The sequence below is a fragment of the Mobula birostris genome, chromosome 7, assembly GCF_030028105.1.
Source record: "Mobula birostris isolate sMobBir1 chromosome 7, sMobBir1.hap1, whole genome shotgun sequence".
Lineage (NCBI taxonomy): Eukaryota > Metazoa > Chordata > Chondrichthyes > Myliobatiformes > Myliobatidae > Mobula > Mobula birostris.
Window position 1 is genome coordinate 98,475,290 of NC_092376.1, and position 25,838 is coordinate 98,501,127.

A 25,838-nucleotide genomic window follows, 5' to 3' on the forward strand; every position below is an offset into this window, starting at 1 on the left:
GGCCTCCAATCTGACACAGTTATCCACCACCACTCTCTGGCGTCTCCCATCCAGCCACTGCTGAATCCATTTTACTACTTTAATATAAATACCTAACGATTGAACCTTCCTAACCAATCTTCCATTGAGGTTGGTTAGGAAGAGGTGTATAAGATGATGACGGGCATTGATTGTTGGATAGCCAGAGGCTTTTTCCCAGGGCTGAAGTGCCTAACACAAGGGGACATAGTTTTAAGATGCTTGGAAGTAGGTACTGAAGGGATGTCAGGGGTAAGATTTTCACACAGAGCGTGGTGGGTGTGTGGAATGCATTGCCAGCAGCGGTGGTAGAGGTGGATACAATAGGGTCTTTTAAGAGACTCTTAGATAGGTACATGGAGATTAGAAAAATAGAGGGCTATGCACTAGGGAAATTCTAGGCAGCTTCTAGAGTCGGTTACATGGTCGGAACAACATTGTGGGCCGAAGCGCCTGTAATGTGCTGTAGGTTTTTATGTTCTATGCATTGCAATAAGCAGATTCCAGCCATCATCTACATGGGTTGTTAACCTGACAGAATCCATCCTTCCTATCAGACCTACTTGAACATCTTTCCACTTATGAAATGCTGCTGTTATTCCTATCCCTTACCTCACTAGTTTAACCACCCCCTGCCACTGCTCAAGTAGCACTAGCAAACTTCCCTCAGAGGATATTGGTACTCCATCTTCTTGTAAAGGTCCTACTTGTCCTGAAAGAGAGCCCAATGATCTCAACTGAAACTGTCCCTTGCCACTATCCCCTCCGTGCCCTCTCTTTAGTTATGCTGTCATTATGTGTTCACCAAAACTCCCATCCACAGTAAACAACACCAGCCAATTTATTTCAAAGCTATTATTTCCATCTAATTGGCTGAGACTTCAATTCCCTTCACCCTCTGACCTATTTTTCTCTAAATTTCTGCAAAATTCCAATGAGGCCTAGCGTAAACCATGGAAAAACACATCATCTTCAATATTGTTTCCTTGCAGCTTTTGCTTTTGGAACTCAATATTGTGTTATACAGTTTCAGTTGAGTTTGTTTTATTTTCTATCAGAACTGGCTCGTCTTGTTGTAGATCATTGATGAGTAAAGCTTCCACTGTTCTAACATCCTTTCTTATCTAAGGTAACCAAAACTGTATTGCATTGTGGTCACGCCAATGCTCAGTATAGCTCAACCATATCTTTCCTACTTCCGTATTCAATTTGTCTGGCAGTAAATCAAAACATGGTTGGCCTTCCTATTTACTTGTTGTACATGTAATTTGAGAAGCATGCACTTGGAAAGTAGGGAAGTTGTGGTAGGGAAGTTATTAGGGGAAAAAGTTCCGGGAGACAGGATTAATTTACACATGGAGAGGCAGTGCAGATTTGCTGGTGAATGACCTTGCTTAATCTGTTTGGCTTTTGTTAAACAACTGTTGTCCAGTTGAGCTAGTCTATGTGGAGTTTAGTAAGGGCTTTGTCATAATGGAATCTACTTCCAACAGATCTCCTGGTAATGAATTCCAGATTCCAACCACATATCACAAAGTTTCTCCCCCACTTCCTTTGACCACCCTGTCTAGACTACACATCATTTTTTATGCTCCTATGAAATCTCTCCTCAGCCTTTTCTTCCGTGAAGAGATCAACCTCAGCTTCTCTGATCCATCCCTGTAATAGTAATCCTTCGTTCCAGAGACTGTTCTCATGGACTATTTCTGCTTCCTCTTTGATGCCCTCATATCCTATCTATAATGTGGCAACCAGAAATACACATAACATTGCAGCTGAGGCTGGACCAATATTTCATAAAGTTTTCGAGTAATCTCCCTGTCATTTTAGTCAAAGTCTCTATTGGTGGGGATGTCGTAAGCGGTGTGCGAGGAAGCGGAAGCGAGCGAGCAGGCAGGAGTCCGTGCCAGGAGAAAAGCAAGCCCTAGCTGGCCGGCTCTCCCGTCCATTCTGCTCTCCAACGGACATTAAGTTGGACTACATCCGACTCCAACAAAATGCAGAGCTCGTTGACTTTATTAACTTTGCCTCCAACTTTCACCCTGCCCTCAAGTTTACCTGGTCCATTTCCGACACCTCTCTCCCCTTTCTAGATCTTTCTGTCTCTGTCTCTGGAGACAGCTTATCCACTGATGTCTACTATAAGCCTACGGACTCTCACAGCTATCTGGACTATTCCTCTTCTCACCCTGTCTCTTGCAAAATCGCCATCCCTTTCTGGCAATTCCTCCGTCTCCGCCGCATCTGCTCTCAGGATGAGGCTTTTCATTCTAGGACAAGGGAGATGTCGTCCTTTTTTAATGAAAGGGGCTTCCCTTCCTCCACTATCAACTCTGCTCTTAAACGCATCTCCCCCATTTCACGCATATCTGCTCTCACTCCATCCTCCCGCCACCCCACGAGGAATAGGGTTCCCCTGGTCCTCACCTACCACCCCACCAGCCTCCGGGTCCAACATATTATTCTCCGTAACTTCCGCCACCTCCAACGAGATCCCACCACTAAGCACATCTTTCCCTTCCCCCCCCCGCTTTCCGCAGGGATTGCTCCCTACGCGACTCCCTTGTCCATTCGTCCACCCCATCCCTCCCCACTGATCTCCCTCCTGGCACTTATCCTTGTAAGCGGAACAAGTGCTACACATGCCCTTACACTTCCTCCCTTACCACCATTCAGGGCCCCAAACAGTCCTTCCAGGTGAGGCGACACTTCACCTGTGAGTTGGCTGGGGTGATATACTGCGTCCGGTGCTCCCGATGTGGCCTTCTATATATTGGCGAGACCCGACGCAGACTGGGAGACCGCTTTGCTGAACACCTACGCTCTGTCCGCCAGAAAAAGCAGATCTCCCAGTGGCCACACATTTTAATTCCACATCCCATTCCCATTCTGACATGTCTATCCACGGCTTCCTCTACTGTAAAGATGAAGCCACACTCAGGTTGGAGGAACAACACCTTATATTCCGTCTGGGTAGCCTCCAACCTGATGGCATGAACATCGACTTCTCTAACTTCCGCTAATGCCCCACCTCCCCCTCGTACCCCATCTGTTACTTATTTTTATACACACATTCTTTCTCTCACTCTCCTTTTTCTCCCTCTGTCCCTCTGAATATACCCCTTGCCCATCCTCTGGGTTCTCCCCCCCCCCCTTGTCTTTTTTCCTGGACCTCCTGTCTCATGATCCTCTCGTATCCCTTTTGCCAATCACTTGTCCAGCTCTTGGCTCCGTCCCTCCCCCTCCTGTCTTCTCCTATCATTTTGGATCTCCCCCTCCCACTCCAACTTTCAAATCCCTTACTCACTCTTCCTTCAGTTAGTCCTGACGAAGGGTCTCGGCCTGAAACATCGACTGTACCTCTTCCTACAGATGCTGCCTGGCCTGCCGCATTCACCAGCAACTTTGATGTGTGTTGCCAACAAAATACTCAGCGGGAGTACAGCTATTTATTTATGTAACAGTTTTTTCCTCAAGCCATCGGACTACCAACCTACTGCCCTCTGCTGTGCCTATTGTCTTGTTTATTATTTATTGTAATGCCTGCATTGTTCTTTGTACTTTATGCAGTCCTGAGTAGATCTGTAGTCTAGTGTAGTTTTTGTGTTGTTTTACGTAGTTCAGTGTAGTTTTTGTATTGTTCCATGTAGCACCATGGTCCTGAAAAATGTTGTCTCGTTTTTACTGTGTACTGTACCAGCAGATAGGGCCAAAATGACAATAAAAAGTGACTTGACTTGACTTGTACCTGACCTGCTGAGTTGCTCCAGCACTTTGTGTGTGTTGCTAGGATTTCCATTATCTGCAGATTTTCTCTTGTTTGTTAATGATCCTTTAGTCTTTATCATGAGTGTCTGTGTCTAACTTGTGACAGTATTGTTTAAATTTAAATTTGTTAGCCAGGAAAAGACGCATTAATGCCTATTCTGTTTCCTGTTAATCAGCCAGTATTCTGTAGGATGTTACCTCCTACACCATCATTTTATTTTCTACAATATTCTTTGATGTAGCACCTTATCAAATGCCATCTAAAAGACTAAGTACAGCACATCCACTAGATGTCCATTATCCATTATACAACACACGTGCTACTGCTTCAAGAAAACTGGTCACACATGATTCCCTTATTACAAAACCATGTTGACTTCCTGATTACTAAGTACCCACCATCGTGAGATTAATTATATCTTCGTTTATTTTTCTGATGTTAAAATGACTGACCACCTACAGCCCTCCTTTTTGAAAAAGGAAGTTATATTTATTACTTTCCAATTGAATGGAACTTTCACCAAATCCAGGAAATTCTGGAAACTAAAACCAATGCAAAATTAAAATGACTTTTCTAGCCACTTCTTTGAAGGTGCTAGGATGAAGTACATCAAGCCAGACATCCTTTTCAAATACCAAACAAAAGTCCAGGAGTTGGTTCAGCATATGAAGTAACTGCTAATGTTTAGGATCTTCAGGTAAAATTCCATTTAGCGTATTTCTTATACTTGCTTACATAGAAACATAGATACATAGAAAATAGGTGCAGGAGTAGGCCATTCGGCCCTTTGAGCCTGCACCACCATTTATTATGATCATGGCTGATCATCCAACTCAGAACCCTGCACCAGCCTTCCCTCCATACCCCCTGATCCCCATAGCCACAAGGGCCATATCTAACTCCCTCTTAAATATAGCCAATGAACTGGCCTCAACTGTTTCCTGTGGCAGACAATTCCACAGATTCACCACTCTCTGTGTGAAGAAGTTTTTCCTAATCTCAGTCCTAAAAGGCTTCCCCTTTATCCTCAAACTGTGACCCCTCGTTCTGGACTTCCCCAACATCGGGAACAATCTTCCTGCATCTAGCCTGTCCAATCCCTTTAGGATTTTATACGTTTCAATCAGATCTCCCCTCAATCTTCTAAATTCCAACGAGTACAAGCCCAGTTCATCCAGTCTTTCTTCATATGAAAGTCCTGCCATCCCAGGAATCAATCTGGTGAACCTTCTTTGTACTCCCTCTATGGCAAGGATGTCTTTCCTCAGATTAGGGGACCAAAACTGCACACAATACTCCAGGTGTGGTCTCACCAAGGCCTTGTACAACTGCAGTAGTACCTCCCTGCTCCTGTACTCGAATCCTCTCGCTATGAATGCCAGCATACCATTCGCCTTTTTCACCGCCTGCTGTACCTGCATGCCCACTTTCAATGACTGGTGTATAATAACACCCAGGTCTCATTGCACCTCCCCTTTTCCTAATCGGCCACCATTCAGATAATAATCTGTTTTCCTATTTTTGCCACCAAAGTGGATAACTTCACATTTATCCACATTAAATTGCATCTGCCATGAATTTGCCCACTCACCCAACCTATCCAAGTCACCCTGCATCCTCTTAGCATCCTCCTCACAGCTAACACTGCCGCCCAGCTTCGTGTCATCCGCAAACTTGGAGATGCTGCATTTAATTCCCTCATCCAATTCATTAATATATATTGTAAACAACTGGGGTCCCAGCACTGAGCCTTGCGGTACCCCACTAGTCACTGCCTGCCATTCTGAAAAGGTCCCGCTTATTCCCACTCTTTGCTTCCTGTCTGCTAACCAATTCTCTATCCACATCAATACCTTACCCCCAATACCATGTGCTTTAAGTTTGCACACTAATCTCCTGTGTGGGACCTTGTCAAAAGCCTTTTGAAAATCCAAATATACCACATCCACTGGTTCTCCCCTATCCACTCTACTAGTTACATCCTCAAAAAATTCTATGAGATTCGTCAGACATGATTTTCCTCTCACAAATCCATGCTGACTTTGTCCGATGATTTCACCGCTTTCCAAATGTGCTGTTATCACATCTTTGATAACTGACTCCAGCAGTTTCCCCACCACCGACGTTAGGCTAACCGGTCTATAATTCCCCGGTTTCTCTCTCCCTCCTTTTTTAAAAAGTGGGGTTACATTAGCCACCCTCCAATCCTCAGGATAGTCCAGAATCTAACGAGTTTTGAAAAATTATCACTAATGCATCCACTATTTCTTGGGCTACTTCCTTAAGCACTCTGGGATGCAGACCATCTGGCTCTGGGGATTTATCTGCCTTTAATCCCTTCAATTTACCCAACACCACTTCCCTACTAACATGTATTTCGCTCAGTTCCTCCATCTCACTGGACCCTCTGTCCCGTACTATTTCTGGAAGATTATTTATGTCCTCCTTAGTGAAGACAGAACCAAAGTAATTATTCAATTGGTCTGCCATGTCCTTGCTCCCCATAATCAATTCACCTGTTTCTGTCTGCAGGGGACCTACATTTGTCTTAACCAATCTTTTTCTTTTCACATATCTATAAAAGCTTTTACAGTCAGTTTTTATGTTCCCTGCCAGTTTTCTCTCATAATCTTTTTTCCCCTTCCTAATTAAGCCCTTTGTCCTCCTCTGCTGAACTCTGAATTCCTCCCAGTCCTCAGGTGAGCCACTTTTTCTGGCTAATTTGTATGCTTTTTCTTTGGAATTGATACTATCCCTAATTTCTCTTGTCAGCCACGGGTGCACTACCTTCCTTGATGTATTCTTTTGCCAAACTGGGATGAACAATTGTTGTAGTTCATCCATGCAATCCTTAAATGCTTGCCATTGCATATCCACCGTCAATCCTTTAAGTGTCATTTGCCAGTCTATCTTAGCTAATTCACGTCTCATACCTTCAAAGTTACCGCTCTTTAAGTTCAGAAACCTTTGTTTCTGAATTAACTATGTCACTCTCCATCTTAATGAAGAATTCCACCATATTATGGTCACTCTTACCCAAGGGGCCTCTCACGACAAGATTGCTAATTAACCCTTCCTCATTGCTCAAAACCCAGTCTAGAATAGCCTGCTCTCCAGTTGGTTCCTCGACATGTTGGTTCAAAAAACCATCCCGCATACATTCCAAGAAATCCTCTTCCTCAGCACCTTTACCAATTTGGTTCACCCAATCTACATGTAGATTGAAGTCACCCATTATAACTGCTGTTCCTTTATTGCACACATTTCTAATTTCCTGTTTAATACCATCTCCGACCTCACTACTACTGTTAGGTGGCCTGTACACAACTCCCACCAGCGTTTTCTGCCCCTTAGTGTTACGCAGCTCTACCCATATCGATTCCACATCTTCCCGGCTTATATCCTTCCTTTCTATTGCGTTAATCTCATCTTTAACCAGCAACGCCACCCCACCTCCTTTTCTTTCATGTCTATCCCTCCTGAATATTGAATATCCCTGAACGTTGAGCTCCCATCCTTGGTCACCCTGGAGCCATGTCTCTGTGATCCCAACTATAACATAATCATTAATAATAATCTGCACTTTCAATTCATCCACCTTGTTACAAATGCTCCTTGCATTGACACACAAAGCCTTCAGGCGCTCTTTTACAACTCTCTTAGCCCTTATACAATTAAGTTGAAATGTGGCCCTCTTTGATGCTTGCCCTGGATTTGTCGGCCTGCCACTTTTTCTTTTCTCTTTACTACTTTTTGCTTCTACCCTCACTTTACACCCCTCTGTCTCTCTGCACTGGTTCCCATCCCCCTGTTGTGAACTAACTTCCTCTCGCCTAACCTCTTTAATTTGATTCCCACCCCCCAACCATTCTAGTTCAAAGTCACCTCAGTAGCCCTCGCTAATCTCCCTTCTGTGCTTCTGGCACAGAAGGAGACCATTTGTCCTTCACATTTATTCTGGCTCTCAGAGTCATCCCCTCAAACCTATTTTACCATTTACCTTCTCACATATCTGATACTTCCACCAACCACCAACACCAAACCAAATAAAACTGTACTTCAACAGCTGCTCTGAGAGATCAGTTTGATCTGTTAAAAAGACTATCTTTGTAAAACTAACCATCCTTGCAAATGTTTGTAAAGTTCGCATTCATGCTCAGTCCACTTAACAATACTGTGTTCTGCTCTCTGTCGGACATTTGGAATAAGTAATTATGCTTAAATAACCAAAATGATAGATGGAGTAGGACTATGGATGTTGTCTGTTTGGACTTTAGCAAACCCTTTGACAAGGTGCTGGTCTGGAAGGGTTAGGTAGGTAGTTTTAAAACTGGCGTGGAGATGGGAAGCAGAGAGTACTGGCTTTTTCTCAGAACGGAGATGCTGCAAGGAAACTTTCTTATTCATTATTTATGTATATAAAGGATCTGGATGCAAAAAGACATGGTTTGATCAGTAAGTTGACAGGAAATTAGGAAGTGTTATTGATAGTGAAGAAAGTTATTCTAGGTTACAAGGGGATCTTGATCAGTTAAGGAAGTGGGCTGAGGAGTGGCAAATGGACTTCAAGTGTTTAAAATGATGAGAGGCTGGATAGTAATACTTTTTGCCCCAGGGAAGGGAGACAAAAACTGGGGGCATAGATTTAGAGTGAAAGGGGAATGATTTGAAAGGGACCTGTGAGATAACATTTTCACATTGAAGATGATATAGAACAAGCTCCCAGAGGAAATGTTCTAAATGGGTACGATAATGTCATAAAAAAAACATTTGGAAAAGTTGAAAAGATGCATGCATGGGCAGGGCTGGAGGGATATGGGTTGAATGCAAGAAATTTGAACTAGCTAGGTTGACACTGATGTTGGCATGGACTCCTTGGGCCAAAGACTGAAATCCATGCTATAACTCTATAACTCTATGCCCCTATAATAATGTAACTCCTCTTTTGGACTGTCGATAATGATAGTTTCAGATGTACTTCTGTTAACTGAGATAACTCAAATAATTTATTTGAAAATAAATATTTGTTCCTATCCTGGAAGGTTATAAACAAAGCATAGTTTTAGACTTGTAATATTGGCAATTGTGCATTATCTTAGAGTCAGAATGAATGCAAAGTCAGTAAAAAAAAATGTCTTGGCATACATTACGAGTTTGTGGAAAACCTTTGTTCTTATCTTGCCCCAGGATGGCCTGTGACCACAAGAAACAGCTATAGAAAGGGAGATTGTTGAGGAGAGACTGGCTACTAGGGTCAGTGTGGGTAGAAATCAGAAACAGAAAGAGAGCAGTTACTCTACTGAGAGCATTTTATAAACCATCCACGGGCCCCAATGGCAACAGAAACACTGAGGAACAGCTTGGGAGGCAGATTTTTGAAAGGTATAAGAATAACAGTGTCATGGGTGACTTTAACTTCCCGAATAGGGATTGCCACCAGAAGTTTTAGATGGGGTAGAATTTGTTAGGAAGGACTCCTGATACAATATGTAGACAGGTCAACGAGAGAGGCCATAATGGATCTGGTGACAGGCAATGAACCAGGTCAGGTGACAGGCCTTTCAGCGAGTGAGACAGTGTCCGCAACTTCCTGACCTTTACTAAAAGAAGTGATTGATAAGTCTGTGGCCTAAGGTAGAAGGAGTCAATTTTAGAAAACCTAGCACATTTATTTTTTAACATAGTCCCCTCCTACATGTGCACACATAGTCCAGCGGTCGTGGAGCATACAGACCCCTTCTTTGTAGAAGTGGTCCACAGCAGGAGTGATTGATAAGTTTGTGGCCTAAGGTAGAAAGAGATGAGTTATTAACTTCAAACTTTCTCCAAGAGTTGAACTACACGTTCATGTAACGAGAGCGTCTTGCACCTCCAGGTGGTGCACAGCAGGGGTGATTGATAAATTTGTGGCTTAAGGTCGAAGGAGTTGAGTTATACAGCTTTCATTACATGCACGAGCAGTTCAACTCTTTGAGTGAAAATGTAGAAAGTTTGAAGTTAGTAACGCATCTCCTTCTACCTCAGACAACAAACTTATCAATCACCCCTGCTGTGGACCACTTCTGGAGGTCCAAGACGATGACTTCTACAAAGAAGGCATCCGTATGCTCCACGACCGCTGGACTAAGTGTATAAATGTAAGAAAAATAAAAGTGCTATGTTTTCTAAAATTGACTCCTTCTACCTTAGGCCACAAACTTATCAATCACCCCTTGTCTTGAACAGGGATTGGAGCAAACAGTATGGGAATACATTTAATTGGGGATGGGTGAATTACTGCTCTTACAAGGGAAAAGGTGCTTGGGAAACTGAAAGGTCTGAAGGTAAATCAGTCATGTGGCTGAGATAGAACATCTAGTCAAATGGTAGAAAGAAGCTTACTTACGTTTGGGAAGCAAGGATTGGCCAAGGGTTATATAAGGAAGGTTATATAAGGAAGCCAGGAAGGAGCTTAACCATGGGATCTGTCATTGTGGGGATATAGAATGAGAATTGTCATTGTCGGGATAGAAGAATGGGAATAGTCGAGGCGGGGGTAGTAGAATGGGAATAGCCGGGGTGGGGATAGTAGTCTGGGAATTGAAATTGTAGGGATAGTTTAATGGGAAAGGACGGGGTGGAGATAGTAGAATGGGAATAGTCGGTGTGGGGATAGTAGAATGGGAATTCTCTAGCTGGGGATAGAAGAATGGGAATAGACAGGGTGAGGATAGTAGAATGGGAATAGTCAGGACAGGGATAGTAGAATGGGAATTGCCATTGTAGGGATTGTAGAAAGGGAATAATCGAGGTGGGGATTGTAGGATGGTAATAGTCAGAGTGGGGACAGTAGAGTAGGAATCGTCATTGTGAGGATAGTAGAATGGGAATTGTCATTGAGCGGACAGTTGAATGGGAATAATCTGAACAGGGATAGTAGAATGGGAATTGTCATTGTGGGGATGGTAAAATGGGAATTGCAATTGTGGGGATTGTAGAAGAGGAATAATCGAGGTGGGGATTGTAGAATGGTAATAGTTGGGTGGGGACAGTAGAGTGGGAATTGTCATTGTGGCAATAGTAGAATGGGAATAGTTGTGCAGAGGATAGTAGAATGGGAATTGTCAGTGAGGGGACAGTTGAATGGGAATAATCTGGACAGGGATAGTAGAATGAGAGTTGTCATTGTGGGGATGGTAGAATGGGAATAATCGAGGCGGGAATAGCAGAATGGGAATTGTCATTGTGGCGATAGTACGTTCGTAGAGTGGGAATTGTCATTGTGGCAATAGTAGAATGGGAATAGTCGGGGTGGGGATAGTAGAATGGGAATTGCCATTGTGGGTATAGTGGAATAGGAATAGTCGGGGTGCGGATAGCAGAATGGGAATAGTTGGGCTGCTGACAGTAGAAATGGAATTGTCCGTGGGGAGAGTAGATTGGGAATTGTCATTGTGGAGACATTAGAATCGGAATATTTAGGGTGGAGATAGTAGAATGGGAATAGTCAGGGTGGGGATCATAGTATGGGAATAATCGGAGTGGGGATAGTATACTGGGAATTGACATTGCAGGGATAGTAGAATGGGAATTGTCATTGTGAGGATAGAAACATAGAAAAATATGGAAAACCTACAGCACAATACAGGCCCTTCGGCCCACAAATTTGGACCGAACATGTCCCTACCTGAGAAATTACTGGGCTTACATAGAGCTTAGATAAAAAGAGGGCTATATGTACCTATCCAAAAGTCTCTTAAAAGAGCCTATCGTATCCACCTCCACCACCGTTGCCGGCAGCCCATTCCATGCACTCATCATTCTCTGAGTAAAAAACTTACCCCTGACATCTCCACTGTACCTACCCCCCAGCACCTTAAACCTGTGTCTTCTTGTGGCAACCATTTCAGCCCAGGGAAAAAGCCTCTGACTATCCACACGATCAATGCCTCTCATCATCTTACACACCTCTATCAGGTCACCTCTCATCCTCCGTTATCCAGGGAGAAAAGGCCGAGTTCACTCAACTTGTTTTCATAAGGCATACTCCCCAATCCAGGCAACATCCTTGTAAATCTCCTCTGCATCCTTTCTATGGCTTCCACATCCTTCCTGTAGTGAGGTAACCAGAACTGAGCACAGTACTCCAAGTGGGGTCTGACCAGGGTCTTATATAGCCATATAACCATATAACAATTACAGCACGGAAATAGGCCATTTCGGCCCTTCTAGTCCATGCCGAACTTTTACTCTCACCTTGTCCCATCGACCTGCACTCAGCCCATAACCCTCCATTCCTTTCCTGTCCATAAATCTATCCAATTTAACCTTAAACGACAACATCGAACCTGCCTCAACCACTTCTGCTGGAAGCTCATTCCACACAGCTACCACTCTCTGAGTAAAGACGTCCCCCTCATGTTACCCTTAAACTTTTGCCCTTCAACTCTCAACTCATGTCCTCTTGTTTGAATCTCCCCCAGTCTCAATGGAAGAAGCCTATCCATGTCAAATCTGTCTATCCCCCTCATAATTTTTAACACCTCTATCAAGTCCCCCCCTCAACCTTCTACGCTCCAAAGAATAAAGACCTAACTTGTTCAACCTTTCTCTATAACGTAGGAGATGAAACCCAGGCAACGTATTAGTAAACCTCTTCTGTACTCTCTCAATTTTATTGATATCTTTCCTATAATTCGGTGACTAGAACTGTACACAATAGTCCAAATTTGGCCTTACCAAGGCCTTATACAATTTCAACATTACATCCCAACTCCTATACTCAATGCTCTGATTAATAAAGGCCAGCACACCAAAAGCTTTCTTCACCACCCTATCCACATGGGATTCCACCTTCAGGGAACTATGCACCATTATTTCCAGATCCCCTTGTTCTACTGCATTCTTCAATGCCCTACCATTTACCATGTATGTCCTATTTTGATTAATCCTACCAAAATGTAGCACCTCACATTTTTCAGCATTAAACTCCATCTGCCATCTTTCAGCCCACTCTTCTAACGGGCCTAAATCTCTCTGCAAGCTTTGAAAACCTACTTCATTATCCACAATGCCACCTATCTTAGTATCATCTGCATACTTACTAATCCAATTTACCAACCCATCATCCAGATCATTAATATATATGACAAACAACATTGGACCCAGTACAGATCGCTGAGGCACACTGCTACACACCGACCTCCAATCTGACACACAGTTATCCACCACTACTCTCTGGCGTCTCCCATCCAGCCACTGCTGAATCCATTTTAGTATTTCGATACTAATGCATAACGATTGAACCTTCCTCACTAACCTTCCGTGTGGAACCTTGTCAAAGGCCTTACTGAAGTCCATATAGACAACATCCACCGCTTTACCCTCGTCAACTTTCTTAGTAACCTCATCAAAAAATTCAATAAGATTTGTCAAACATGACCTTCCACACACAAATGTATGTTGACTGTTCCTAATCAGAACCTGTCTATCCAGATAATTATATATACCATCTCTAAGAATACTTTTCATCAATTTACCCACCACTGACGTCAAACTCACAGGCCGATAATTGCTAGGTTTACTCTTAGAACCCTTTTTAAACAATGGAAACGCATGAGCAATATGCCAGTCCTCCGACACCACCCCTGTTTCTAATGACATTTGAAATATTTCTGTCAGAGCCCCTGCTATTTCCACACTAACTTCCCTTAAGGCCCTAGGGAATATCTTGTCCGGACCCAGAGACTTACCCGCTTTCATATTCCTTTAAAGCGCCAGTACTTCCTCTTCTTTAATTGTCATACTTTCCATAACTACCCTTCTTGTTTCCCTTACCTTACACAATTCAATATTCTCCTCCTTAGTGAATACCGAAGAAAAGAAATTGTTCAAAATCTCCCCCATCTCTTTTGGCTCCACACATAGCCATCCACACTGATTCTCTAAGGGACCAATTTTATCCCTCACTATCCTTTTGCTATTAATATAACTGTAGAAACCCTTTGGATTTATTTTCACCTTCCTTACCAAAGCAACCTCCTATCTTCTTTTAGCTTTTCTAATTTCTTTCTTAAGGTTCTTTTCACATTCTGTATATTCCTCGAGCACCTCATTAACTGCAATCTGCCTATATTTATTGAAGAACCCTCTCTTTTTCCGAACCAAGTTTCTAATATCCCTTGAAAACCATGGCTCTCTCAAACTTTTAACCTTTCCTTTCAACCTAACAGGAACATAAAGATCCTGTACCCTCAAAATCTCACCTTTAAATGACCTCCATTTCTCTATTACATCCTTCCCATAAAACAAATTATCCCAATTCACTCCTTCTAAATCCTTTCGCATCTCCTCAAAGTTAGCCTTTCTCCAATCAAAAATCTCAACCCTGGGTCCAGTCCCATCCTTCTCCATAATTATATTGAAACTAATGGTATTGTGATCACTGGACCCAAAGTGCTCCCAAAACATACCTCCGTCTCCTGCCCTACCTCATTCCCTAACAGGAGATCCAATACTAGTTGGAACCTCTATGTATTGCTGCAAAAAACCATCTTGCACACATTTGACAAACTCCAAACCATCCAGCCCCTTTACAGAATGGGCTTTCCAGTCTATGTGTGGAAAATTAAAATCATAACCTTGTGCTTACTACAAATATCTGCTATCTCCTGACACATTTGCTCCTCCAGTTCTTGGTCCCCATTAGGTGGTCTATAATACACCCCTATAAGCGTCACAAACACCTTTCCTATTCCTCAATTCCACCCAAATAGCCTCCCTAGACGAGTCCACTAATTTATCCTGCCAGAGCACCGCTCTTATATTTTCTCCGACAAGCAATGCAACACCTCCTCCCTTGCCCCTCTTATTCTATCACACCTGAAGCAACAAAATCCTGGAATATTTGGTTGCCAATCACACCCCTCCTGCAACCACGTTTCACTAATAGCTACAACATCATATTTCCAGGTATCAATCCATGTTCTAAGCTCATCCACCTTTTAACAATGCTCCTAGCATTAAAATAGATGCATTTAAGAAACTCTCCACCTTCTACTCTCTGTTTAAAAATAGAAACATAGAAAATAGGTGCAGGAGTAGGCCCTTTGGCCCTTTGAGCCTGCACCGCCATTCAGTATGATCATGGCTGATCATCCAACTCAGAACCCTGTACCTGCCTTCTCTCCATACCCCCTGATCCCTTTAGCCACAAGTGCCATATCTAACTCCCTCTTAAATATAGTCAATGAACTGGCCTCAACTGTTTCCTGTGCGGAGAATTCCACAGATTCACCACTCTCTGTGTGAAGAAGTTTTTCCTCATCTCGGCCCTAAAAGGCTTCCCCTTTATCCTCAAACTGTGACCCCTCATTCTGGATTTCCCCAACATCGGGAACAATCTTCCTACATCTAGCCTGTCCAATCCCTTTAGAATTTTATACGTTTCAATAAGATCCCCCCTCAATCTTCTAAATTCCAGAGAGTATAAGCCTAGTCGATCCAGTCTTTCATCATATGAAAGTCCTGCCATCCCAAGAATCAATCTGGTGACACACATCAAAATTCCTGGTGAATGCAGCAGGCCAGGCAGCATCTCTAGGATGAGGTACAGTCAACGTTTTGGGCCGAGACCTTTCGTCAGGACTAACTGAAGGAAGAGCTAGTAAGAGTCTGGGCCGGAAACGTGGACTGTACCTCTTCCTAGAGATGCTGCCTGGCCTGCTGCGTTCACCAGCAACTTTGATGTGTGTTGCTGGAATCTCTTACTAGCTCTTCCCTCAGTTAGTCCGGATGAAGGGTCTCGGCCCAAAACGTCGACTGTACCTCTTCCTGGAGATGCTGCGTTCACCAGCAACTTTGACGTATGTTGCTTGAATTTCCAGCATCTGCAGAATTCTTTGTGTTTGAGTTTTTGAAATCAATCTGGTGAACCTTCTTTGTACTCCCTCTATGGCAAGAATGTCTTTCCTCAGATTAGGGGGACTAAAACTGCACACAATACTCCAGGTGTGGTCTCACCAAGGCCTTGTACAACTGCAGTAGTACCTCCCTGCTCCTGTACTTGAATTCTCTTGCTATGAATGCCAGCATACCATTCGCCTTTTTCGCCGCCTGCCGTACCTGCATGCCCACTTTCAATGACTGGTGTACAATGACACCCAGGTCTCATTGCACCTCCCCGTTTCCTAATCGGCCACCATTCAAATAATAATCTGTTTTCCTGTTCTTGCCACCAAAGTGGATAACCTCACATTTATCCATATTAAATTGCATCTGCCATGAATTTGCCCACTCACCTAACCTATCCAAGTCACCCTGCATCCTCTTAGCATTCTCCTCACAACTAACAATGCTGCCCAGCTTCGTGTCATCCGCAAACTTGGAGATGCTGCATTTAATTCCCTCATCTAAGTCATTAATATATGTTGTAAACAGCTGGGGTCCCAGCACTGAGCCTTGCAGTACCCCACTAGTCACTGCCTGCCATTCTGAAAAGGTCCCGTTTATTCCCACTCTTTGCTTCCTGTCTGCCAACCAATTCTCTATCCACATCAATACCTTACCCCCAATACCGTGTGCTTTAAGTTTGCACACTAATCTCCTGTGTGGGACCTTGTCAAAAGCCTTTTGAAAATCCAAATATACCACATCCACTGGTTCTCCCCTATCCACTCTACTAGTTACATCCTCAAAAAATTCTGTGAGATTCGTCAGACATGATTTTCCTTTCACAAATCCATGCTGACTTTGTCCGATCATTTCACCGCTTTCCAAATGTGCTGTTATCACATCTTTGATAACTGACTCCAGCAGTTTTCCCACCACCAATGTCAGGCTTACCGGTCTATAATTCCCCGGTTTCTCTCTCCCTCCTTTTTTAAAAAGCGGGGTTACGTTAGCCACCCTCCAATCCTCAGGAATTAATCCAGAATCTAAAGAGTTTTGAAAAATTAACACTAATGCATCCACAATTTCTTGGGCTACTTCCTTAAGCACTCTGGGATGCAGACCATCTGGCCCTGGGGATTTATCTGCCTTTAATCCCTTCAATTTGCCTAACACCACTTCCCTACTAACATGTATTTCCCTCAGTTCCTCCATCTCACTAGACCCCTGGTCCCTTACTATTTCCGGAAGATTATTTATGTCCTCCTTAGTGAAGACAGAACCAAAGTAGTTATTCTATTGGTCTGCCATGTCCTTGCTCCCCATAATCAATTCACCTGTTTCTGTCTGTAGGGGACCTACATTTGTCTTAACCGATCTTTTTCTTTTCACATATCTATAAAAGCTTTTACAGTCAGTTTTTATGTTCCCTGCCAGCTTTCTCTCATAATCTTTTTTCCCTTTCCTAATTAAGCCCTTTGTCCTCATCTGCTGGACTCTGAATTTCTCCCAGTCTTCAGGTGAGCCACTTTTTCTGGCTAAATTGTATGTTTCTTCTTTGGAATTTGTACTATCTCTAATTACCTTCCGTGGTTTATTCTTTTGCCAAACTGGAACGAACAATTGTTGTAGTTCATCCATGCGATCTTTAAGTGCTTGCCATTGCATATCCATCATCTACCCTTTAAAGATCATTTGCCTGTCTATCTTAGCTAATTCACGTCTCATACCTTCAAAGTTACCGCTCTTTAAGTTCAGAAACTTTGTTACTGCATTAACTATATCACTCTCGATCTTAATGAAGAATTCCACCATAATACGGTCACTCTTCCCCAAGGGGCCTCTCATGACAAGATTGCTAACTAACCCTTCCTCATTGCTCAATACCCAGTCTAGAATCGCCTGCTCTCTAGTTGGTTCCTCGACATGTTGGTTCAGAAAACTATCCCAGATATATTCCAAGAAATCCTCTTCCTCAGCACCCTTACCAATTTGGTTCACCCAATCTATATGCAGATTGAAGTCACCCATTATAACTGCTGTTCCCTTATTACACGCATTTCTAATTTCCTGTTTAATGCCATCCCCAACCTCACTACTACTGTTAGGTGGCCTGTAGACAACTCCCACCAGCGTTTTCTGCCCCTTAGTGTTATGCAGCTCTACCCATATCGATTCCACATCCTCCTGGTTAATGTCCTTCCTTTCTATTGCATTAATCTCCTCTCTAACCAGCAATGCCACCCCACCTCCTTTTCTTTCATGTCTATCCCTCCTGAATATTGAATATCCCTGCATGTTGAGCTCCCATCCTTGGTCACCCTGGAGCCATGTCTCTGTGATCCCAGTTATATCATGTTCATTCATAACTATTGGCACATTCAATTCATCCACCTTGTTACAAATGCTCCTTGCATTGACACACAAAGCCTACAGACTTGCTTTTACAACACTCTTCACACTTATACAATTATGTTGAAAAGTGGCCCTTTTTTATTTTTGCCCTGGATTTGCCTGCCTGCCACTTTTACTTTTCACCTTACTACTGTTTGCTTCTACCCTCATTTTACACCCCTCTGTCTCTCTGCATTTGTTCCCATCCCCCTGCCACATTAGTTTAAATCCTCCTGAACAACAGTAGCAAACGCTCCCCCTGGGACATTGGTTCCAGTCCAGCCCAGGTGCAGACCGTCCTGTTTGTACCGGTCCCACCTCCTCCATGGAGCAAACAACTTTGTTATCTTTTTCTTCCTTGTCCCCTACATCTTTGGTCTGAATGCTCCTGATCTCTGTCCCCTGCCTATCCTTCCTCACACACTATCCACCTGCTTTCTCTACTTGTGAACTAACCTCCTCTCTCCTAGTCTCTTGAATTTGATCCCCTCCCCCCCAACCATTCTAGTCACCTCAGTAGCCCTCGCAAATCTCCCCGCCAGGATATTGGTCCCCCTAGGATTCAAGTGTAACCTGTCCTTTTTGTACAGGTCACGCCTGCGCCAACAGAGGTCCCAATCATCCAAAAACTTGAATCCATGCCCCCTGCTCCAATCCCTCAGCCATGCTTTTATCCTCCACCTCATTGCATTCCTACTCTCACTGTTGCGTGGCACAGGCAGTAATCCCGAGATTACTACCTTTGCGGTCCTTTTTCTCAACTCTCTTCCTAACTCCCTATATTCTTCTTTCAGGACCTCTCCCCTTTTCCTACCTATGTCATTGGTACCTATATGTACCACGACCTCTGGCTCCTCTCTCTCCCACTTCAGGATCCCTTGGATGCGATCAGAAACAATTAAGAATGGACTTGAGAGAAAAGAAGGGCCATGAGAAGGTTTTGGCAAAAGAAGGTTAAGGAAAACCCCATGAAGAACAGAATGACCAGAGTGAGGGTAGGACTGATCAGAGATGAAAAAGAGAACATATGCCTGGAGTCAGAGGAGGTAGGGAAGGTCCATTATGAATACCTTGCTTCAGTATTTATTAGTAAGACAGACCTTGATGGAAGTCAGGGCAGCATAAAACGGTTGGTATGCTAGAACACATTGATGTTATGAAAGTGGAAGTGCTGGAACTTTTCAAAAACATTAGGTACAGAAGAGATGTCAGGAGTAAGTTTTTGTACACAGAAAGTGGTGAGTGCGTGGAATGGGCTGCCGGCAACACTGGTGGAGGCAACTACGATAGGGTCTTTTAAGAGACGCCTGGGTAGGTACATGGAGCTTAGAAAAATAGAGGGCTATGGTAACCCTGGGTAATTTCTAAGGTAAGGACATGTTCAGCACAGCATTGTGGACCGAAGGGCTTGTATTGTGCTGTAGGTTTTCTATGTTTCTATTAGGATAAGTAAGTCACCAGGGCTGAAGGGATATACACCAGGTTACTATAGAAAGTAAAGGAAGCGATGTATGCACCTTTGAGATTGATCTTTATGTCCTCACTGGCCACAGGAACAGTACCAGAAGTTTGGAAGGTGGTGGATGTTATTCCTTTGTTCAAGAAAGGACAATTGGGTTACTCCAAGTGATAACCCTAGGAATTATAGACCAGTGAGTTTTACATCTGTGGTGGGAAAGGAATCTTAGAGGTAGGATTTACAAGCATTTGGAAAAGCATAGCATGATTAGGGATAGTCAGCATGACTTTGTAAAGGACAATTCTTGTCTCACAAGCGTGAGTGAATTCTTTGAGGAAGTGACAAAACAAATTGAGCAGTGTATATGTATTTTAGTAAGGCACTTCACAAGGTTCCTCATGGTAGGCTCTTTCTGAGAGTCAGGAGGCACGCGATCTAGGAGGACTTAGCTGCATTGATTCAGAATTGGCTTGTCCACAGAAGGCAGAGGGAGGTAGTAGATGGAGTATAACATAAGCCCAAGAGATTCTGAAGATGTCGAAAATCAGAGTAACACATAGAAAATGATGGAAGAACTCAGCAGGTCAGACAGTATTTTTGGAGAGGAGTAAAGGGTCATTGTTTACCGCTGGTCTATGATCTCCATGTAAAATAAAGAGTCTTGGTATGAGACCTAGAAAAAGTAGACAGCAAGAATGGAAGTGTGTAATATGAGGAAACATAATTTTAAGGTGGTTGGAGAAAGGTATAGTGGGGATGTTAGAGATAATTTTTTTCACCCTGTGAATGGTAGGTGCATGGAACACACTGCCAGAGGTGATGGTAAAGGCAGATACATTACGGACATGTAAGAGATTCTTAGATAGCTACATAGATGAAAGAAAAAATGAGAGCTATTTAGGAGTGAAAGGTTTGATTAATCTTAGAGTAAAAGGTAGTACAACATTGTAGGCTGCAGGGCCTGCTCTTCCATGTTCCAAGTTGTATTAAACTGCAGAGAGTTGTGGTCACAACTCAGCACCCCATCGAAACAAGCCTGTCCTCTATGGACTCCATACTTCTTGCTGCCTCAGCAAAGCAGCCAGTGTAATCAAAGACCCCACCTTTCCCAAATATTTTCACTTCTCCCCTTCCCCAACATGCATAAGATAAGATAGCACATTCTAAGCCTGAGAGCACATTCCACAAGGCTAAAGGACTCAGGAGTACTCCACTTTTTATAAGACTATAAAGGTTTCGAAGTATGATAATATTGATCTCACAATCTACCTCGTTATGATTTTGCATCTTAATGTTTACCTGCACTGCACTTTGTCCGTAGATGTTACATTTTATTCTGCATTCTTTTATTGTTTTACCTTGTTCTACCTCAATGCACTGTATGAACAGTATACAAGATCAGCTTTTTACTGTACAATACCTTAGTGCATGTTACAATAATATTCCAATATGTTTGTAGCAAATGGGATTGTTTACAAATAAATCTATTTGAGAATGAACAGTTGGCCAAGGAAAGACTTGTTGCCTCGCATAAGTTGAAGAATGCAGTTCATATGGTAACACTCAGATTTCAGTGCTATGGACTGTAATGTAGGTACCGCATAGCTTGCATGAATTATTCCCTCTTTCAAGCTGTACTTTGCATCCTTAGAATTACTTACGGCACACGTAGTGTGGGGAATCTTTGAATGTCATTTTCTGACATGTTCTGTAAAGTGAAAGAAAATATCAGTTAAGTAGAGGTGTATAATTTTGAAATTGGTGTGTAGACTTACAAGAAATAATGTTTAAATGAACAGCTCCAATGTCCAATGAATATACACAGAAAATGATAACCATTGTTTGAACCAAAAACATTAACACCTAACTAACAGACAAATGGTAATATATACAGTAGAGCGATGGAATACCTACCATATTATTTACATTATAAGAATGAAATGTTCATCACGTCAAACATAAAATCTACTCAGAGCAAATGAAAAGATATTGTGAAGCTTTTTTGAAATGCCTTTCTGCTGTGTCTTAATGTTTTAATATTGTTGCATAAATGGTTAAAGCAATTACAACATGCATGGACTCTGTACCTCAGTGCAATCAATTAGGTCAGAAACAACGCTAACTACAAAGAACGTGTGCAAACAAATGATGTTTAGAGATTGCTGGATGTGAAAACCAGGGTGTTATTTTAAGCTATGAGACAGTGATGAGGTTTTGAAAGCAGGTGGCTAGCCTAGGACAGAACAACTACGTTAAACCTATCAGGAACGTTCTAATGAATGAATGAATTAAACCAGAGCTGGAACACTAAATGAATGCAGAGAAAACAAAGACTGAAATATCCAAGGAACCATGCAGCTGAAACAAGTACTGTCTGTCAGAGAATTTGAGACAATTAGTATAAAGGTTCCATTTCAAGGAATAGCTGTGAACAAGTAAACAAGGATGATAAAATACACTGCCGGCGAAGGTGGTAGAGGGAGATACAATAGGATCTTTTAAGAGATTCTTAGATAGGTACCTGGAGCTTAGAAAAATAGAGGGCTATGTGGTAGGGTACTTCCAGACAGTTTCTAGAGTAAGTTACATGGTCGGTACAACATTGTGGGCTGAACGGCCTGTAATGTGCTGTAGATTTCTATGTTTTCTGAAAGGAACTGCAGAAGAGAAGGCAGAGTGAAGTGTAAAATGCACTTTTGAGAGGAACAAGGTAATATAACTGGGATTTGGCAGTCACCTGCAGGGGACAGCAGGAGGAAAAGAATGCTAAACAAAAAAAAGGGTTTCAGCCCGAAATGTCGACTGTACTTTTCTCCGTATTTGCTGCCTGGCCTGCTGAGTTCCCCCAACATTTTGTGTGGTTGCTAGAAAAAGAATGCTGATGCATCACTGTCACTCTGAGAGAGACTGTAACCATCATCCTACTGGATGCAACTGTTGTGCTTGAAAAAGAAACTTATACCAAATGTGGGGTGCATACTTTATCATAAAATATGGAACAGGACAGCGTTTGCAGTGATCATGATGCTGAGTTAAACTAATATGCTGCCAGCACAGGATACATACACCTCCAAAAATTTGCGTCTATCCAGAGTTTTTTGAGGAAGTTACCAGAAGAGTTGATGAATCAGAATCAGATTCACTGGTTTAATATCACTGGCATATGTCATGAAATTTGTTATCTTAGCAGCAGCAGTACAGTGACATACATGATAATATGGGGGGGGGGGGAAGTGAAATAAATAAATAACAGTAAGTTTATATGTCTATGAAATAGTTAAATTGAAAACAGTGCTAAATCAGCAATAATAGAAGTGAGGCAGTGTTCAAGTCCAATCAAAATCGGAGGATAGAAGCTGTTCCTGAATCTCCAAGTATGCGTCTTCAGGCTTTCCTAAAGATAACAACGAGAAGAGGGCATGTCAATGAGGGGCATCTGGCGGCTTTGGGCCTGTACTCACTGGAATTTAGAAGAATGCGCGGAATCGCATTGAAACCTATCGAATGTTGAAAGGACTAGAAAGGTTGGATGTGGAAAGGATGCTTCCTATGATGGGGTATCCGAAACTGGAGAGCACAGCCTTAAAATTTGGGAGGCAAGCTTTTAGAACAGAGGTAAGGAGGAATTTTTTTAGCCAGAGAGTAGTGAATCTGTTGAATGCTCTGCCACGGAATGCGGTGGAGGCCAAGTCCGTGGATATATTTAATGCGGAAGTTGATCGTTTCCTGATTGGTCAGGGCATCAAAGGATATGGTGAGAAGGCAGGTGTGTGGGGTTGAGTGGGATCCAGGATCAGCCATGATGGAATGGCAGAGCAGACTGCCATTCTGGCCCAGTTCTGCTCCTATGTCTCATGGCCTTATGGTCTTATGTCCTGGGTGATGTGGGTTCTGAATGATGGACGCCACCTTTCTGAGGCAGCATCCCTTGAAGATACCTTAGATACTACCAAGGCTAGTACCTAAGATGGAGTGGACTTATTTTACAACTTTCTGTAGCTTCTTTCAATCCTGTGCAGTAACACTCCCCCATACCAGACAGTGATGCAGCCTGTCAGAATACTCTCCACAGTACGTCTACGGAAGTTTTCGACTGTCTTAGATGACAGACTAAATCTCCTCACATTCCTCATGAAATATAGCAGCTGTCCTGCCTTCTTTATGGCTTTTTGCTTTTTTTTCAACATAATCTTCTTACTCATGTGCCTTTTGTTTCTTTGTTTATAAAGCTTGAGACCCCTCCATTGATTTTTTTGATTGTGTGCTCAGTCCACGGCACAATTCTCAAACATGCTTGTAAATATCCATGCTAAATGCATTGGTTTGTACATCCCTGCATTAAGTTTCATCTACCATATGTTTAACTATACTACCAGCCATTCCCTCATCTCACTGTTTGCCAGACTTCCAAGAATCAGAACCAGATTTATCATCACTGACTGGTAAGCCATAAAATTTATCATTATATGACAGTAGTACAGTGTGGACATAAAATTACTATATTTATTTTCCAATTTAGTGTAAACCAACAGAATAACAAGGTAGTTTTCAGGGTTCATGCATCATTTCAAAATGTGATGGTGCATGAGAAGCAGCTGTTCCCGAGTCATTGAGTTGAGTCTTCAGGCTCCATGATCTTCTCCCTGGTGGAAATAATAATTCGAAAGCATTCGAAAGGATGTTGAGGGTCTTTAGTGATAGATGCCATCTTCTTGAGGTACTGCCTCTTGAAATGACCTTGATGGTGAGGACAGCTCTGCCTATGATCAAGCAGACTGAGTCTACAAGCCTCTGCAGCTTTTTGTAGTTCTATGCATTAAAGCCTCCATATCAGGCTGTGATGCATCTATAGAAATTAGCAAGAATCTTTTGTAACACACCATATCTCTTCAACCTCTGATCAAAGAATAGCCACTGGCATGCCGTCTTTGTGATTGCCACTGGATAGGGCCCAGGATTTATCCTCCAAGATGCTGATGCCCAGGAATCTGAAACTGCTTACCATTTCCACTGCTGACCCTACCCCCTCCAAGGGTGTGTCTTCTCCCAACTTCCCCTTCTTGAAGTCCACAATTAGTTCCTTGATCTTGCTGATAGTGAGTTTAAGGTTGATATTGTGACATTGCTCAACCAGTGGAAATATCTCTCTTGTGTATATCTCCTCAAAGCCATTTGAGATTTTACTAACAGAGGTGTCATATACAAATTTGTAGAAAGCGTTTGAGCTGTGGTTAGCCACGCATCATAAGCAGTGGGCTAAATATGTATCCTTGAGGTACACCTGTGTCGATTGTCAGCTAGAAGGAAATATCATTACCAATCCACAATGACTGTGGTTTCCTGATGAGGAAGTTGAGGATCTAGCTGCAGAGGGATGTACAAAGACCTAGGCCTTGAAACTTGTTGATTAATAATAATGGGATGGTGGTGCTGAGCTGTAACTGATAAACAGCAACCTCGTGTATGTGTGTTTTGTCTAGGTGCTCTCGAGCAAAGTGGAGAACCAGTGGAATTGTGTCCACTGTAGTGATGTTGTGGTAATAGACAAACTACAATGGATCCAGACCATTGTTCAGAAAGGGCTTAATTTTACCATAACCAAACCCTTGAAGCACTTCATTATGGTAAATAATATAAAACATACATGACCTCATGCTCTTTTTAGGGGATTTGAGAATACAATGTACAGTATCCATGTTGTTTGGAGATGGATGGAGAAAGGTGGAATTCCAAAACTAATACAAAATTTTCTTTTCCCTTTTGGCCCTTCTATGCTACTTGACACCCGGGCATCTTTACTTCATCCCTTCCCCTCCAGGTTTCACCGATCACCTTGTGTTTCTGTCTCCCCTCCCCACCCCCAACTTTCAAATCTATTCCTCAGCCTGTTTTCTCCAGTCCTGCCAAATGGTTTCAGCCTGAAATGTCGACTGTACTTTTTTCCATAGAGGCACCCTGGTCTGCTGGCTTCCGGCAGCATTTTGTGTGTGTTGCTTGGATTTCCAGCATCCACAGAATTTCTCTTGTTTATGCTACTTGACTTGGTGAGTTCCTCCAGCTGCCTGCTTCTTATAACCATATAACCATATAACAATTACAGCACGGAAACAGGCCATCTCTGCCCTTCTAGTCCATGCCGAACGCTACTCTCACCTAGTCCCATCGACCCACACTCAGCTCATAACCCTCCATTCCTTTCCTGTCCATATATCTATCCAATTTTTCTTTAAATGATAATATCGAACCTACCTCAACCACTTCTACTGGAAGTTTGTTCAATACTTACTTCAATCTCCCCTGTCCTCCCCTGATAATTGACTTGCTCGCATT

The 25,838-nt window shown here is 42.7% G+C and overlaps 1 protein-coding gene across 1 annotated transcript in view; it reads right to left on the reverse strand.

Annotated features, from left to right (window-relative positions):
• The window catches only part of lcp2a (lymphocyte cytosolic protein 2a), a 207,920-nt gene that overhangs the window by 154,071 nt on the left and 28,011 nt on the right, over positions 1–25,838 (reverse strand). Inside the window, exon 3 of the mRNA XM_072263528.1 lies at positions 21,170–21,216. Coding sequence (XP_072119629.1) covers positions 21,170–21,216 — 47 coding nt within the window. The remainder of the gene's footprint in view (positions 1–21,169; positions 21,217–25,838) is intronic.